The sequence below is a fragment of the Bubalus bubalis genome, chromosome 9 (assembly GCF_019923935.1).
Source record: "Bubalus bubalis isolate 160015118507 breed Murrah chromosome 9, NDDB_SH_1, whole genome shotgun sequence".
Lineage (NCBI taxonomy): Eukaryota > Metazoa > Chordata > Mammalia > Artiodactyla > Bovidae > Bubalus > Bubalus bubalis.
The window spans coordinates 68,878,118-68,894,261 of record NC_059165.1 but is presented as its reverse complement, the minus strand read 5'-3'; the positions used below and the strand labels follow the sequence as shown (position 1 = coordinate 68,894,261).

The 16,144-nt window shown below is 37.3% G+C and overlaps 1 protein-coding gene across 1 annotated transcript; it reads right to left on the bottom strand.

The window, feature by feature from the left end:
* Nucleotides 1–8,765: 8,765 nt before the first annotated feature.
* LOC102399509 (olfactory receptor 2H1-like) lies at nt 8,766–9,728 on the bottom strand. The gene has a single exon (XM_025294117.2). It carries the CDS (start codon nt 9,726–9,728, stop codon nt 8,766–8,768), a length of 963 nt encoding a protein of 320 aa, XP_025149902.1.
* Nucleotides 9,729–16,144: the final 6,416 nt, after the last annotated feature.

The following is a 16,144-nucleotide window of genomic DNA, read 5'->3' as shown; positions in this document are numbered from 1 at the left end:
GAAGGCTACAGTCCATGAGGTCGCTAAGAGTCGGACACGACTGAGCAACTTCACTTTCACTTTTCTCTTTCATGTATTGGAGAAGGAAATGGCAACCCACTCCAATGTTCTTGCCTGGAGAATCCCAGGGACGGGGGAGCCTGGTGGGCTGCCATCTATGGGGTCCCACAGAGTCGGACACGACTGAAGCAACTTAGCAGCAGCAGCAGCAGCAACAGTGTCTAAGGGTTACCTTTACTTGATCAATTTGTATTGTCAATAATTTTATAAAAGCTATTTTTAATAGATGTGAGTTGTTATCACATTGTGGTTTCCATTTGGATTTCCCTGATAACAAATATTGTTTTCAGTTCAGTTCAGTTCAGTCGCTCAGTCGTGTCTGACTCTTTGCGACCCCATGAATCGCAGCACGCCAGGCCTCCCTGTCCATCACCAACTCCCGGAGTTCACTCAGACACGTCCATCGAGTCAGTGATGCCATCCAGCCATCTCATCCTCTGTCGTCCCCTTCTCCTCCTGCCCCCAATCCCTCCCAGCATCAGAGTCTTTTCCAATGAGCCAACTCTTCGCATGAGGTGGCCAAAGTCCTGGAGTTTCAGCTTTAGCATCATTCCTTCCAAAGAAATCTCAGGGCTGATCTCCTTCAGAGTGGACTGGTTGGATCTCCTTGCAGTCCAAGGAACTCTCAAGAGTCTTCTCCAACACCACAGTTCAAAAGCATCAATTCTTCAGCGCTCACATTTCATAAGTCTGTTGGTCAATGTATGTCTTCTTTGGAACAATGTCTATTTGTTTACTTTGCCGAATTTTATGTTGTATTATACAATTTCTTTATTCATTTATATTTTGCTACTGGGGGGCTTTCCTGGTGTCTCAGATGGTAAAGAATCTGCCTGGAATGCAGGAGACCCCGGTTCGATCCCTGGGTCAGAAAGATCCCCTGGAAAAGGAAATGGCAGCCTACTCCAGTATTCTTGCCTGGAGAATTCCATGGACAGAGGAGCCAGGTGGGCTACAGTCGATGGGGTTGCAAAGAGTCGGACACAACTGAGCGACTTATATTGAACTGTATAAACTCCATATAAATTTTGAATATTCAACTTTATCAGTTTCATGATTTCCACATATTTTCTTCCATTCTATAATTTGTTTTTATATCTGGTTGCTAACTTTGCTGAGCAGAAACTTTTTAGTTTGATACACACTTAGTTCTTAATTTTGCATTTTTGTCTATACTTTTTTTTAATTTTATTTTATTTTTAAACTTTACAATATTGATTGGTTAATGTCATATCCAAAATTGATTGCCAAGATCAATGCCAAGGTAGTTATTTTGTATATTTTCTTCTAGGAGTCTTATGGTTATAGTACCTATGTTTGAGTCTTTAAACCATTTATATTTTCTTGTGAATTGTGTGAGCTAGGGGCCCAGTTTTTATTTCTCAGTTCATTCATTCATTCACACATTTATTTATTTATTTATGTTTTGTACTTGTATATTGTGTTACTGACATGTTTTATTGAATTAATTGCCTTTTCCTGTTACTTATGATAGGCAACCTTGTCAAAGATTAGTTGACCATATATGCGTAGGTGTATAAATGAGTCAATAAACCCATACATATATTCTATTCCTTTGGTCTGTTTCTCTTTCTATACCAGTGTCTTATTGTTTTATTTAATATAGCTTTGTAATGTATAGCTTTGAAATCCAAAAATGCATCTCCAGCTCTGTTCTTAAATTTCAGGATTGCTTTGGTTATTTAGGCTCTGTACAAATATTAGACATTTGTTCCATTTCTGTGAAAAATTTCAATGGAATTTTGATGGGGATGGCATAGAGTCTGTAGATCAGTTCAGATTCAGCACAAGGTAAGAAAGGTTTTTTTCTTTTTTTTGGTTATACTAATTTTCAGCTGATTTCTTTAAAAATTTCTTTGAATGCTCAATATATATTTCCTTATTTATTATTCTATCAAGTATAATAAGACATCATGAAACATTATCATTTTTTAAATTGATACATATTATATTGCATGACAAAATTATAAAATGTCATTAATGTTTTTCCCTTTGCAATATAGACATTTAAAATTATAAAATATCTTGTCATGAATTAACATTTTTTTACTTAAGCATAACAGTGGATAAGCAAATATTGATATCCATAATTTGATGCCTCTGATGCTGAGGAAATCACAGGCACAGGATAAGGCTGATGTCCAAACTGTCTGGGCTTCAAGACTCTGGGTTTGTGGGTGTAGTCACAGGACAAGTTTAAAAGGTAAGGCTCAATTAAACCTGATGCTCCAGGACACATGAGAAAAGTTCCCATCAATATGACTGCCTAGGTTCCTTTTTCTGTTCAGTTTCTCAGTCATGTCCAACACTTTGCCACCCCATTGACTACAGCCAAGCTTCCCTTCACTGTCTCCTGGAGTTCAAACTCATGTCCATTGAGTCGATTAAGCCATCTAACCATCTCATCCTCTGTCAGCCCCCTTCTCCTCCTGCCCTCAATCTTTCCCAGCCTCAGAGTCTTTTCCAATGAGTTGGCTCTATGCATCAGTTGGCCAAAGTATTGGAGCTTCAGCTTCACCATCAGTCCTACCAATGAGTATTCAGGGTTGATTTCCTTTGAGATTGATGGGTTTGATCTCCTTGTTGTCCAAGGAACTCTCAAGAGTCTTCTCCATCACCACAGTTTGAAAGCATCAATTTGAAAGCTTCCAGGTACCTTTAGGTAAGAACTATTTTATGGGGATTTCAGTAAGCTAACTTACACTTATTGCTTAATAACAGAGGCAAGAGCAGAGGTCCTAGAGAGACAACCACATTACAAATGACTTTTATTTATTTTTATACTATAAATAAAACACATAAAAGTAATTAGCCTCCAACTAAAATAAATAAATTTTAAAAAAAGAAGTGTCCAAAATTTACTGCTTAATCACAATCATGAAACCATTCATGTAATGTCCCCACACATCCTTGGAGAACATGGATAGCTCTCCATAACCGTCTTGTGCCTCTCTCTTATTGAGCTATCTTTAGACATTTAGAAAAGTTGCAAAGTTAGTAAAGTTTCTATATACTCTTAACCAACTTCTACCAGTATTAACATATTATATAACCATAAAAAGTTGTCAGAACAAGGAAGTTAATATTTCACCCATGTTTTGACTCTTGCCATTGTTGTTTTTTTTTTTTTTCCTCATTCAGGATCCCACACAGCATCTAGTTGTTATTGTCACTGAGTCTCCTTCAGTCTGTTTCCTTCATGAAATATTGACAACTTTGAGGAATATGAACTGCTTATTTTGTAGAATCAATTTGATTGTCATCATTTCTGGGAGTTACTGTTGTATCCCTAGATAAAAAAATGTATTTTTAAACACAACAATTTAGTTTTTCCTGTTAGATGAAAATTACAGAAATAAAATTGTGTAGTTTATACTCTTAGTGTTCAGCTTGTATTTGAGGAGAATACTAAATTTTGCAGTGAGGGAAATGCACAGCATGCACAAAAGATGCATCACAAGAAATTTAACAATAGTAAGAAAAGATAAATACTGGAGTAGAAAGGGACTTCTGAAATCCAAGGTTGAGATCACTAAAAAAAAATAAATAAAACAACTCTTGATTCCCAGTGGCAAAAGATATGTATCCAAAATGCCAATAGATATCATATTACTCAAGTGAAAATACCAAAATAAAAAAAAGGATTCAAGCAATTAAAAAATAAAATCAGAATCCTTGTTGTCTGCCTTTTCAACAAGAACATATGCTCTCCAGATTTTCTGCTATTTAAAAAGTACAAAGAATGGTCACAGACTAAGCTCAACATGAATTATCTGAGAATCAGACATGGAAAACAAAATCCATAGAGCCTGTTACTCTTACTGAACATGAACTTGAGTACTCTCATTCATCCACAGTAAAGTCAATCTTCTGACACCAGGTTGTGGTGAAGAAAAGTACATAGTTTATGCAGAGTACCAAACAATAAGAAGTGGACTTTCCTGATGGCTCAGATCGTAAAAAAAAAAAAAAATCCCCCTGCAATGAGGGAGACCTGGGTTTAATCCCTGGGTTAGGAAAATCCCCTGCAGGAGGGCGTGGCAACCCACCCCAGTATTCTTGCCTGGAGAATCCCCATGGGGAGCCTGGCAGGCTACAGTCCATGGAGTCACACAAAGTCGGACACGACTGAGTGACTAAGCACACACACACACACACACACACAAATAAGATGGGTAGCTCATGCTCAAAAGACTCAAAATTCCCAATGACCTTCAGAAAATGGGTTTCAGAGGCAACGTGAATGAAGGGGCTGCAGGATGCATGATCAGATCTTTTACAATTCTCAGATTGGTTGGCATCAAGGTAAAGTTTTTGTTTGTTTGTTTGTTTGTTTGTTTGTTTTTCCAACATGTTTTTATTTTTTTTTAATATTTTTTATTTTTTTATTATTTTTTTCTTTTACTTTACAATATTGTATTGGTTTTGCCATACATCAACATGCATCTGCCATGGGTGTACACATGTTCCCCATCCTGAACCCCCCTCCCACCTCCATCCCCATACCATCCCTCTGGGTCATCCCAGCGCACCAGCCCCAAGCTTCCTGTATTCTGCATCGAACCTGGACTGGTGATTTGTTTCTTATATGATATTATACATGTTTTAATGCCATTCTCCCAAGGTAAAGTTTTAAGTATCATTAATCTTCTGGTTCGGAGAAGGCAATGGCACCCCACTCCAGTACTCTTGCCTGGAAAATCCCATGGACAGAAGAGCCTGGTGGGCCGCAGTCCATGGGGTCGCTAAGAGTCGGACAAGACTCAGCAACTTCACTTTCACTTTTCCCTTTCATGCATTGGAGAAGGAAATGGCAACCCACTCCAGTTGTCTTGCCTGGAGAATCCCAGGGACAGGGGAGCCTCGTGGACTCATGTTTTCGTTGTCAGTTATTTCTAGGTATTTTTTTTAATTTCCTCTTTGATTTCTTCTAGTGTATTTTTTAATTTCAATTGTTGCACTGTTCAGTTCTGATTATTTGTTATTTAAATCTTGTAATTCCTTGTTAAATTTTTTAATTAGAGGGAAATTGCTTTACAATATTCTGATGGTTTTTTGCAATATATCAACATGGATCTGCATTAGGTATACATATATCCCCTCCTTCTTGACCCACCTGTCACCTCTCTCCCCATCTCACCCCTCTAGGTTGTCACAGACCACTGGTTTTGGGTTTCCTGCATCATAAATCTAACTCCCACTGGCTATCTGTTTTACATATGGTAATGTATATGTGTCAATGCTATTCTTGCTTCTTAAATTGTGCCTCCATTTTTTTTTTCCTGAGATTTTGGATCATCTCTACTATTATTATTCTGAATTCCTATTCCAGTAGATTGCCTATCTCCTCTTCATTTAGTTGTTTTGTGGAGGTTTATCTCATTCCTTCATTTGCAACATATTTCTCTGTCATCTCATTGTGTCTAACTTTCTGTGTTCGTGGCTTCCTTTCCACATGCTGCAGGATTGTAGTTCCTCTCACTTCTGAATATCTGCACCCTGATGAGTGAAGTTGGTCCAGTGGCTTCTGCAGGCTGTCTTGGAGTAGGAACTGGTGCCTTCCCTTTCATGCATGAAGCTGGGTCTTGTCCCTTTGATGGGTAAGGCCATCTTAAATGGTGTTTTGAGGTAGCTGTGAGCTCAATGTGACCTTAGGGAGTCTTTCTATTGAGGCTGGGATTGTGCTCCTGTCTTGCTGGTTGTTTGTTCCTGAGGCATTTCAGGTCTGGAACTTATAAGCTTTTGATCTTGAGGCTGAGATGAAGACCTCTGAGAGAGCTCATACCAATCAGTATTCTCTGAGGTCTCCTCCGCTAGCGTCTTTACTTTCACAGTGAGCTACAGTGAATCCCCACCTCCTCAGGAGAACTTCCCAGACCCCTAGTTATATCTAACCCCAGCTCCTGTGGAAGTACTTTGTGCAGTGTCCCAATGCACATGAGGTCTTGTGTGCACTCTCCAAGAGTGGAGTCTTTGTTTCTTCTAGCCCTGTGGAGCTCTCTCACTCAGGCTCCACTGCCCTTTAAAGCCAAATGCTCTGGGGCTTCTTCCTCTGGATTCCTGATCCTTAGACTTTCTTGGAGGGCTACTTTAATGTGGGAGCATCTCTGTGTAGTCTCTGTGTGCTTAATACTATTTGGTGCAAGGGCTACTTTTAGTAGCCCTCTTTCCTCAGTGCATGTTGGCTTTTATCACCTTGATAGAAGATGTGACTAATGTTTTGGTGACCTGAGCCTGTATTGGATGTTAAAAGGGGCCTCCCCATTGCTCCATGGTTGTTACTGCAGTGTCAGAGGCAGGGTCTGCTCCTTAGCTGTAGGAGAAGAGGCTCCTAGATCTTTCTTTGCTGCGATTCTGACCTGTGATGTGAGGTAGGTGGGATTGGAGCATTCCCAGCGAGAGAGAAGCCACTGATTTTTCCTCCCCTGGAGGTGATCACCTGTGAGTGTGTTACAGGTGTCACTTTTCAACCATTGTGCTGGCTCACTCTTTACAGTGTTGTTTGGACTGCTCTTAGCCCCTCCTTATCTATGGATATTCTGGCAGTTGGCCTTAGTATCTCTAAGGCACTGTTTTCACCAGGCTACCACTGCAGATCCACCAAATCAGGTCCTAGGACTGCAGTAACTGCACACCTGGAACCACTATGGGAGCTATGGAGGCGGCTCAGATTCTGATCTAGTTCTATCTCAGTGCATACGTGCTCTCAAAGCCCACAAATGCTAAAACTAGACCCATCTCAGCTTTGGGAGCACAGAGTTTGTTTCTAATCGTTTGAGCCTTTCAGGAAGAGAGTCAGGTCATTTGAAGATGCTCACTTGAAACATATTGCTTACTAAGTTTATGTCTGAAAAAAATCAAAATAATCAAACTTTATCTCTTGAGAAATTTTAACCCTGAATCTGCTCCTTGTGATTTTTAATATAAACTCTGTGTGTGGACAGTGATGAAATGCACTTCAATGCATCAATTTTCACAGCTAACAAGACTAACAGAGAGTGAATAATTATTGAAGAACATATTTTGAAATGGAAAGAAGAGGAATAAATAAAAAACTTATTTTTATAAAGGAAATTGATTGTATATTAGGGTAATGAATAGAAAGGAAACAAGAAAGAATGAAAGGAGAAACAAGAAAAAAATAAACACAGAAACCACTACCACTTTATTGAATCAGTTGACAGTGCAACAAAAGTGTTTTCTATAATTTTTCCTTCTATGAAATATTCTTAGGCTTTTGAAAGAAACAACCTTCTTCATACAATGTTTAAAAAGAAAACTCCTATTTGATTAACAGCACCACAAATAAGCATAACCTTCCCTCTCATCTTTATCAACATTTTCAGCTGAGTCTCTCTTTCATCTTTTATGTGTGTGTTAGGCATTCCACTATTCACTAGTACTCCATCTGTTTCACCTAACTTGCTAATGACATTAGGGAATCACTGTGAACATTGCAAAGACTGATAAATAAGAAAATAGATGTCTTAAAATTTCATGTAACTGTGTGTTATCTTTGGTATTCCTAATAGCACAAGTTCCTATAAAATGATCAATACACTTTAGTGGAAATTACTTAATTGTGCTAAAATGCTGAAACCATCATTTAACACTTAATGTCCATTTGCAAAAATTCACCTGGATTTTGGCTGAGTTATGTTTGTACAACTTTATAAGAAAGATTCTCTGTTTTATCAGAGAATACATGAGAAAATTACTTTTTAAAATATGCCATTTTATATTTAAATAGCTTTATCTTATATGGTGGCTCAGACAGTGAAGAATCCACCTGCAATGTGGGAGACCGGGGTTCAATCCCTGGATTGGGAAGATCTCCTGGAGGAGGGTATGGGAACACTCCAATATTCTTGCCTGGAGAATCCCATGGACAGAGGAGCCTGGCAGGCTACAGTTCATGGGGTTGCAAAGAGTCAGACATGACAGAGACTAAGCACAGCACAGCACATCTTACATGGGTAGAAGAATAGATATGAGTAAATATTTAAGAAACTTGTGTTAATAATTACAACAGAATAAAATAAGTATGAATTAAATTTATAGATCTCTCTCATAGGAAAAGAGTACCTAAACACCTCTATTCAGACACCTCAGAGGCATCTCAGTATGGTTTAATCTTATAAATATTGTAAATAAAAGGAAAATATAACAAAATATGTACATGTAAGATTTCTTCTTTATACCCAAAATGTCATCCTTATAGTCAAATTAAAGAAGGAAGACTGGATATGTAGAAAGAACTTAAGGAAACTCCAGAAAAAATTTTCCTCCCTTTAGGCTTGTCAAAAAAAATTCATGATAAACATTTCTTTTCATTTTTTCAATTTTAAAATCTATATTAAAGATAAATTATAATTTATGGTTCTTATATTTTAAAATATTTAGCTCATGCTGCATGTATTGCTTAAGAAAGATAAATTCATCAAAACCTCATTGTGCAAATGGTGTATCTCCTTAGACAAATATATTTGAACACTAAATAGATGGATAAAATATTAACTTTGTACAGATATTTTTACAAAAATTACATGCAAATTGTAGGAATAAATAGTAACTCATAAAGTATTGTCTTTGAAGTAAATCCACCCAATTTTAGTAATAATTCAGACTTTCATGTAGAGTGGATGTCATGATTTTCTGCACTGAGAACATTCTGGTTCAAAAGATCAGTTTCTTTTTTTTCTTATGCTGATGCCCTTCCTCAGCTGTCTTTGCAAGACACTCTTCACTTCTTTGTTCCGCAGGGTATAGATGAGAGGGTTCAGCAATGGTGTGATCACAGTGAAGAAGAAACTGACAAACTTGCCGTGTTTTGAAGCAAATTGGTTCTTAGGGTCTGTGTAAACCATGGCCACTGTCCCATAAAACATGAAGACCACAGTGAGGTGGGAGGAGCAGGTACCAATGGCTTTCTGCCTTCCCTCCTCAGATTGGATTTTACCTAAAGTTTGAGCTATGTAGCCATAAGAAGTCAGGATCAACACCATTGGAAAAATGGTAAAGAGAACAGCAGAGATTGTCATCTGCCACTCAGTAGTGGAAGTGTCTCCACAAGCTAGTCTTATGAGAGAAGGAACCTGACAGAGAAAGTCATCCAGACAGTGGTGGGCACAAAACGGCAGCTGGAATGTGATAGGTGTTTGGGTAACAGATTCAATCAGTCCAGACAGCCAAGACATAAGCACCAGTTTCCAACAGAACTGAGGATGCATGATGATAGTGTAGCGCAAGGGCTGGCAGATAGCAACATACCGGTCAAAAGCCATCACCACCAGCATGACACCTTGTGTGGCACCAACACAGAGCAATATGCCCAGTTGAATGATGCATCCTGTGTAGGTGATGCTCTTATCTGGCCCCCACAAGTTGAACAACATTTGGGGCACAACAGTCATGGTGAAACAGAGATCCAAGAAAGAGAGATTGCTAAGAAAGAAGTACATGGGGGTGTAGAGTTGAGGGTTCATGTATGAGAGCAAGATGATAGTCACATTGGAGAGAATAATCATGATGTATAAGAAGATCACTATCCAGAAGAGAACCATTTCTAGCTGGGGAAATTCAGAGTAGCCAAGAAGTACAAATCCCACTGGGAAGCTCTTGTTGGTGCTTCCTGTTGCTTTTGGCATAGAGTTTTGGACATAATTTTAAGGAAAAAAATGTGAATAGATTTTAGAAAAGGTTAACTAGACAGGAAAAGAATTTGTTTTCCATAGGGTCTTGGGAAATGGGACATATTGGTGATTTTCTTACCTTAGACCAATAGCATACAATCTCTCTTCTAAAAAGCTGTGAGTTTAACGTAGAAAGGAGTATTCATTAAAAACTAACCTTGAGATTCATTCCCATAATCTGTAATCATAACATCCCCATCAGACATCCTCAGATAATCACCTTAGATCACATGCATTTTCCTCCCAGATTGTTCATGCCATGTATGTAATAGCTAAATAAAATGTTGAACAGCAAGCTTTTGCTTTGAAATATGTACTTATCTAATTTATCAGGGTACAATTTGCAGTTTGGTGATATGAATAGGAACACATGAAATGGAGGTCCTAAACAGTGATACCCTGAACATAAATAATTTTTAGTGTCTGAAGAACAGAAATTTGGGATAGGAACCATACCAATTTTTAAATGAGGCAAACCTAAGTTTAATATTTTACCATTTTTAACTAAAGCAATTTAAATGTACTTAATAGATAACTTTAAAATATACATCAATATTCTTATCTAATGAGTAGCTACAATAACTTTTACCCCAGGTGTATCACATGAATTATACCAATTATTGTATAATAATTCTGAATTATATGAATAATTGTATAATGTTCTCAATAATCCTTTGGGGATAATATAAATCTTTAATATAAAACAATAACTTAATAATAGAAAAATCAAACTAATAAAATTATAAAATATGTATTTTTAAAGCTTTACATCATGGACAGGAAAGCAAAGAAAGGTGATTCATGGGCTAATGCTAATTAGTAGAAAGGTATGGTATTAGTTTTGGGTATTATTGTCTTGGGGTATTAATTTTGTCTTCTAGGAACCTTATAATAGTTCAGAGAATTTCAAGAATGTAAGAGGCATCAGAGACAAAAATACTGTTAGGTATATAAAATTGATATTTAGACTGTAAATATTACATTTAGCTAGTGGTCAAACAATACAAAAATCTGAGGAGCATTACAGAGGTCTGCTACTATTCAGTAGTAAGTTTATGTGTATTTATTTAGAACCTGTCACGTGCCAGGCACTGTGCTATGGCATGGCGATATCAGACTCTTTGTGACTCTATGCACTGTAGCCTGCCCAGCCTCCTCTGTCCATGAATTCTCCAGGCAAGAATACTGGAGTGGGTTGCCATTCCCTTCTCCAGGGGATCTTCCTGACACAGGGATCGAACCTGGGTTTCCTAGAGTTGCAGGCAGGTTCTTTACCAACTGAGCTACCAGGGAAGCCCCGAATGGAGAGAGAAGAAATCCTTAATGCAGGCCCATGGGATAGAGAGCAAGTGAAAAAAAAAAACAAGCAAATAAATCATAAGCAGTATTCAACTATTTTAAAGATAATTCTTACAGATGGCTAACAAACACATGAAAAGATGCTCAACATCACTCATTATCAGAGAAATGCAAATGAAAACCACAATGAGGTACCATTTCACGCCAGTCAGAATGGCTGCTATCCAAAAGTCTACAAGCAATAAATGCTGGAGAGGGTGTGGAGAAAAGGGAACCCTCTTACACTGTTGGTGGGAATGCAAACTAGTACAGCCACTATGGAGAACAGTGTGGAGATTCCTTAAAAAACCGGAACTAGAACTGCCATACGACCCAGCAATCCCACTGCTGGGCATACACACAGAGGAAACTAGAATTGAAAGAGACACGTGTACCCCAATGTTCATCGCAGCACTGTTTATAATAGCCAGGTCATGGAAGCAACCTAGATGTCCATCAGCAGATGAATGGATAAGAAAGCTGTGGTACATATACACAATGGAGTATTACTCAGCCATTAAAAAGAATACATTTGAATCAGTTCTAATGAGGTGGATGAAACTGGAGCCGATTATACAGAGTGAAGTAAGCCAGAAAGAAAAACACCAATACAATATACTAACACATATATATGGAATTTAGAAAGATGGTAACAATAACCTTGTATGCCAGACAGCAAAAGAGACACAGATGTACAGAACAGTCTTCTTTTGGACTCTGTGGGAGAGGGAGGGGGGGATGATTTGGCAGAATGGCATTGAAACATGTATAATATCATATAAGAAACTAATTGCCAGTCCAGGTTTGATGCACGATACAAGATGCTTGGGGCTGGTACACTGGGATGACCCAGAAGGATGGTATGGAGAGGGAGGTGGGAGGGGGGTTCAGGATTGGGAACACGTGTACACCTGTGGCGGATTCATGTTGATGTATGGCAAAACCAATACAATATTGTAAAGTAATTAGCCTCTAATTAAAATAAATAAATTTAAAAAAATAAAAATAAGAATTTAAAAATCAAGAATATTGTCATTAAGGATAAAAATGGAGGATATGAGAACAGAAGAGGATCATTTTACTCAGAGGGAACAGGAAGACAAAGCAGTCTAGTACTGAGGAAGTGTGTCTATACAAGGAATCCAGCTAGCTGGAAGAATGTTAAAGCCTTGTACATTAGATGTGGTGAGACATGTCAGATGAACTCAGCTTCTCTGTGCTAAGTTCCCATAAACATGTCCTGAACCGATTTCATTTTTTTTTCTACAGGATTCCTGAATCAACTATAAAATATCCATTTGCTTTACCAGACTGTATTGTTCCTTTAGTTCTCTCATTATTTAGAGTATTTTTCATGTACTTACCTTCACTTGGCTCAAAATGTGTCATACTCATTTGTCATTATGTTAAAAAAAATTAGGTCAATTTCATATATATATATATATATATATATATTTACAAATTCCTTTGAATTATTTTTAAAGATTTTTTTTACTATATAAACACATTTTATGAGCAGTATAGTATATATCCCTGGTGGCTCCATTGATAAAGAATCCACCTGCATTGCAGGAGACCTGGATTTGATCCTTGGATCCAGAAGATCCCCTGGAGAACAGAATGTAAATCCACTCCAGTCCACTCTAGTATTCCTGCCTGGAGAACCCCATGGACAGAGGAGTCTGGAGGGCTACAGTTCATGGGATCACAAAAAGTCAGGTACGAATAAGCAGCTAACATACTTACAGATAATTTAGCAACGTAAGTATGAAACGAAAACAAAAATAAAGTCACAATGATGATTTTGCTGTTTATTTGCCAAGAGTTCAGCTACAATCATGGTTGGGGGTTTCACGTTCCATTGTTATGATTACTGCCAAAAATTAACTGGTCAGTTAAGAGAATACTTTATCTCTCTTTCTGTATTTTTTAAAAAGGAAACTGAAGGGGAATTAAAATGGAGTTGGATTCTCCTGCTGTTAATAGAGCTCTCCAAAATGAACCTGAGAAGACACTGATGAAGTGTAACTTAAGTATGTCTCTGCCTCAGTGGAATTTGGCCTTTGAACATTTACTATTCTAATAAAGACATCCAAAACATCTGCCAGAAACTCAAGATACTCATCAGGTCCTTACCCTAAAATGACTGATCACAGTCTATCCCATTTGGATAAATAATTTTTTCTTGTATCAGAATACAGACTTTTGGTTTTGCCTTTATTAGACCCTGACTCTTTCTTTTTCCCAGAATACTCTCAGTTTTACTAAAATATGTCTCCTGAATTACATTTCTTAAGACCCTAAATAAATATCTTTGTTTTTTGCAGCCACAATATTATTGTTCAGCACTCTATTTTAATCAGATTATGATGCTAAAAATTTTTTGTGATGACACTAGTCATACCTAATAAATAGCTTTATATGTAGATATTTGCTTGAATAAGTAATCAACACATTTCTTAAGACTGACTCTGTTTCAGATTATCACATATAAAGTGTTTAAAGAAATCATTAAAATCTAAAATTTATTTTAAATTATATTATACTAAACAATAAACCAACTCTGTAGCTTTTAATATGGGGGAGTTTTAAAATTTATTTTTGTGATATAAGAAATGAATCTGCCTTGATGCAGGAGACTCCAGTTTGATTCTTCAGTTGGAAATATCCCCTGGAGAAGGGAAAGGCTACCCACTCCAGTATTCTGGCCTGGAGAAGTCCATGGACTGTATAATACATGGAGTCATAAAGAGTCGGACATGACTGAACGACATTCACAGGAAATGAAAGTGTGCAATAAAATTTCAATAACAAAACATAAAAAAAAAAAACCTCAGTTATGTGTGTGGCTGTATTTTAACATATACATTGTACATAAGTGAAAACATAGTATCCTTGAGGTTAGAAAGGGCACAATAATAATCTGTTCATCTTAAAATGCATCATGTTCCATGACATTCTACAGAAATGTGTATAGGTTTCCTTTAAGTCCAAAGACATATCATGACTTTTGAATTTATTAATATGTAAGCCTGATTATTTTTCTTTATTTTTAACTATTCTACTCGGCAAATGTAAGTAACTTACCTGGGTTGGAAAACAGATCAGTGGCAGAATGTGGGAAACATAAGTTAACTTGCCTGAGAGCCATTCAGAAACTCTCCCTTGCTTTCCTTGATATCAGCCTCCCCTACTCTGAGCTACTCTCCAGTTAAATATATGTCATTGTGTAGTCATCAGGAGATGTGATCAAAGCAGTGAACCTTTCTTTCTATAAAGCATAAGCAGCACAGAGGGAACAGCACTTCCCAGGAGGTCCCTGAGGCCTAATCATGTAGGTAATCAGCTGACAGTCCAGAAAAGTCTTAAAAGCCTACAAAATTAAAAAAAAAAAATCCTTTGTTTTAGCATATGAAATGAGGTAGAAATTTAACTATTGCAATTAACTCTTTTTAATTGCTCTCCCAACATTATCAGGCAAACAATAAATTATATATGCTAAAATGTAAAGTCATTGGTTTACTTATTTACAAATTTTTACTAAATGACTATTTTTTTTCCTGTCCCTATGCTAGTGTTAGGAAACATTAGAGATAAGAGAAAATCAAGAAGCATCAAAAATTATTCATCAAGCTAAAATTGTATACACTATTATATAATTTAAAAGTTAGAGGACATTAGATAAGCTGAAGAATTGATGCTTTTGAACTGTGGTATTGAAGAAGACTCTTGAGAGTCCCTTGGACTGCAAGGAGATCCAACCAGTCCATTCTGAAGGAGATCAGCCCTGGGATTTCTTTGGAAGGACAGATACCAAAGCTGAAACTCCAGTACTTTGGCCACCTGATGCGAAGAGTTGACTCATTGGAAAAGATCCTGATGTTGGGAGGGATTGGGGGCAGAAAGAGAAGGGGATGACAGAGGATGAGATGGCTGGATGGCATCACTGACTCGATGGACATGAGTCTGAGTGAATTCCGGGAGATGGTGATGGACAGGGAGGCCTGGCGTGCTGCGATTCATGGGGTCGCAAAGAGTCGGACACGACTGAGCAACTGAACTGAACTGAACTGACTTAGATAATTCAAAGTAGTATTTACACAAGAGAAGAGAAAAAAATAAAGTTTAGGGACTGAGGATAAAGTAAAAGATGAAAACAACTCAGTTTTATCTTAGGCACGCATTGATGAACAAAATAAGTCTACACAGGACTGTGTAACAGTTCATTAATGATTACTCCATGAAACATGATAATATGTTTAACAGATCTGAAATTCTTTAAAACATATTTAAATGTAGAGGATTATGTCCTTGGCAAATGGTGAGAGTTTTACTTCTTCTTTTCCAAGAAAAGAAGATTCCTTTTATTTCTTTTTCATCTGTGATTGCTGTGGCCAGAACTTTCATAACTATGTTGAATAGTAATGCTGAGAGTGAGCACCCTTGTCTTGTTCCTGATTTTAGAGGAAATGCTTTCAATCTTTTGCCATCAAGGATAATGTTTGCTGTGGGTTTGTTTGTATATAGTTTTTATTATGTTGAGGTATGTTCCTTCTATGTCTACTTTCTGGAGAGTTTTTATCATAAGTAGATGTTGAATTTTGCCAAAGGCTTACTCTGCATCTATTGAAATAAGCATATGGTTTTTATCTCTCAATTTGTTAATATGGTGTATCACATTGATTGATTTGTAAATATTGAAGAATCCTTGCATCTCTGGAATAAAGCCCACTTGATCATGATGTATGATCTTTTCAATATGTTGTTGGATTCTGCTTGCTAGGATTTTGTTGAGGATTTTTGCATCTATGTTCATCAATGATATTGGCCTGTAGTTTTCTTTTCCTGTGGCATCTTTCTCTGGTTTTGGTATCATGGTGATGGTGGCCTCATAGAATAACTTGAGGACTTTTCCTTCCTCTGCAGTTTTCTGGAAGAGTTTGAGTAGGATAGATGTTAGCTCTTCTCTAAATTTTTTGTAGAATTCACCTGTGAAGTCGTCTGGTCCTGGGCTTTTATTTGTTGGAAGATTT

What these genes read in the sequence shown, in the direction of transcription:
- LOC102399509 (XM_025294117.2), bottom strand. Translation starts at nt 9,728, where the DNA reads ATGCCAAAAGCAACAGGAAGCACCAACAAGAGCTTCCCAGTGGGATTT.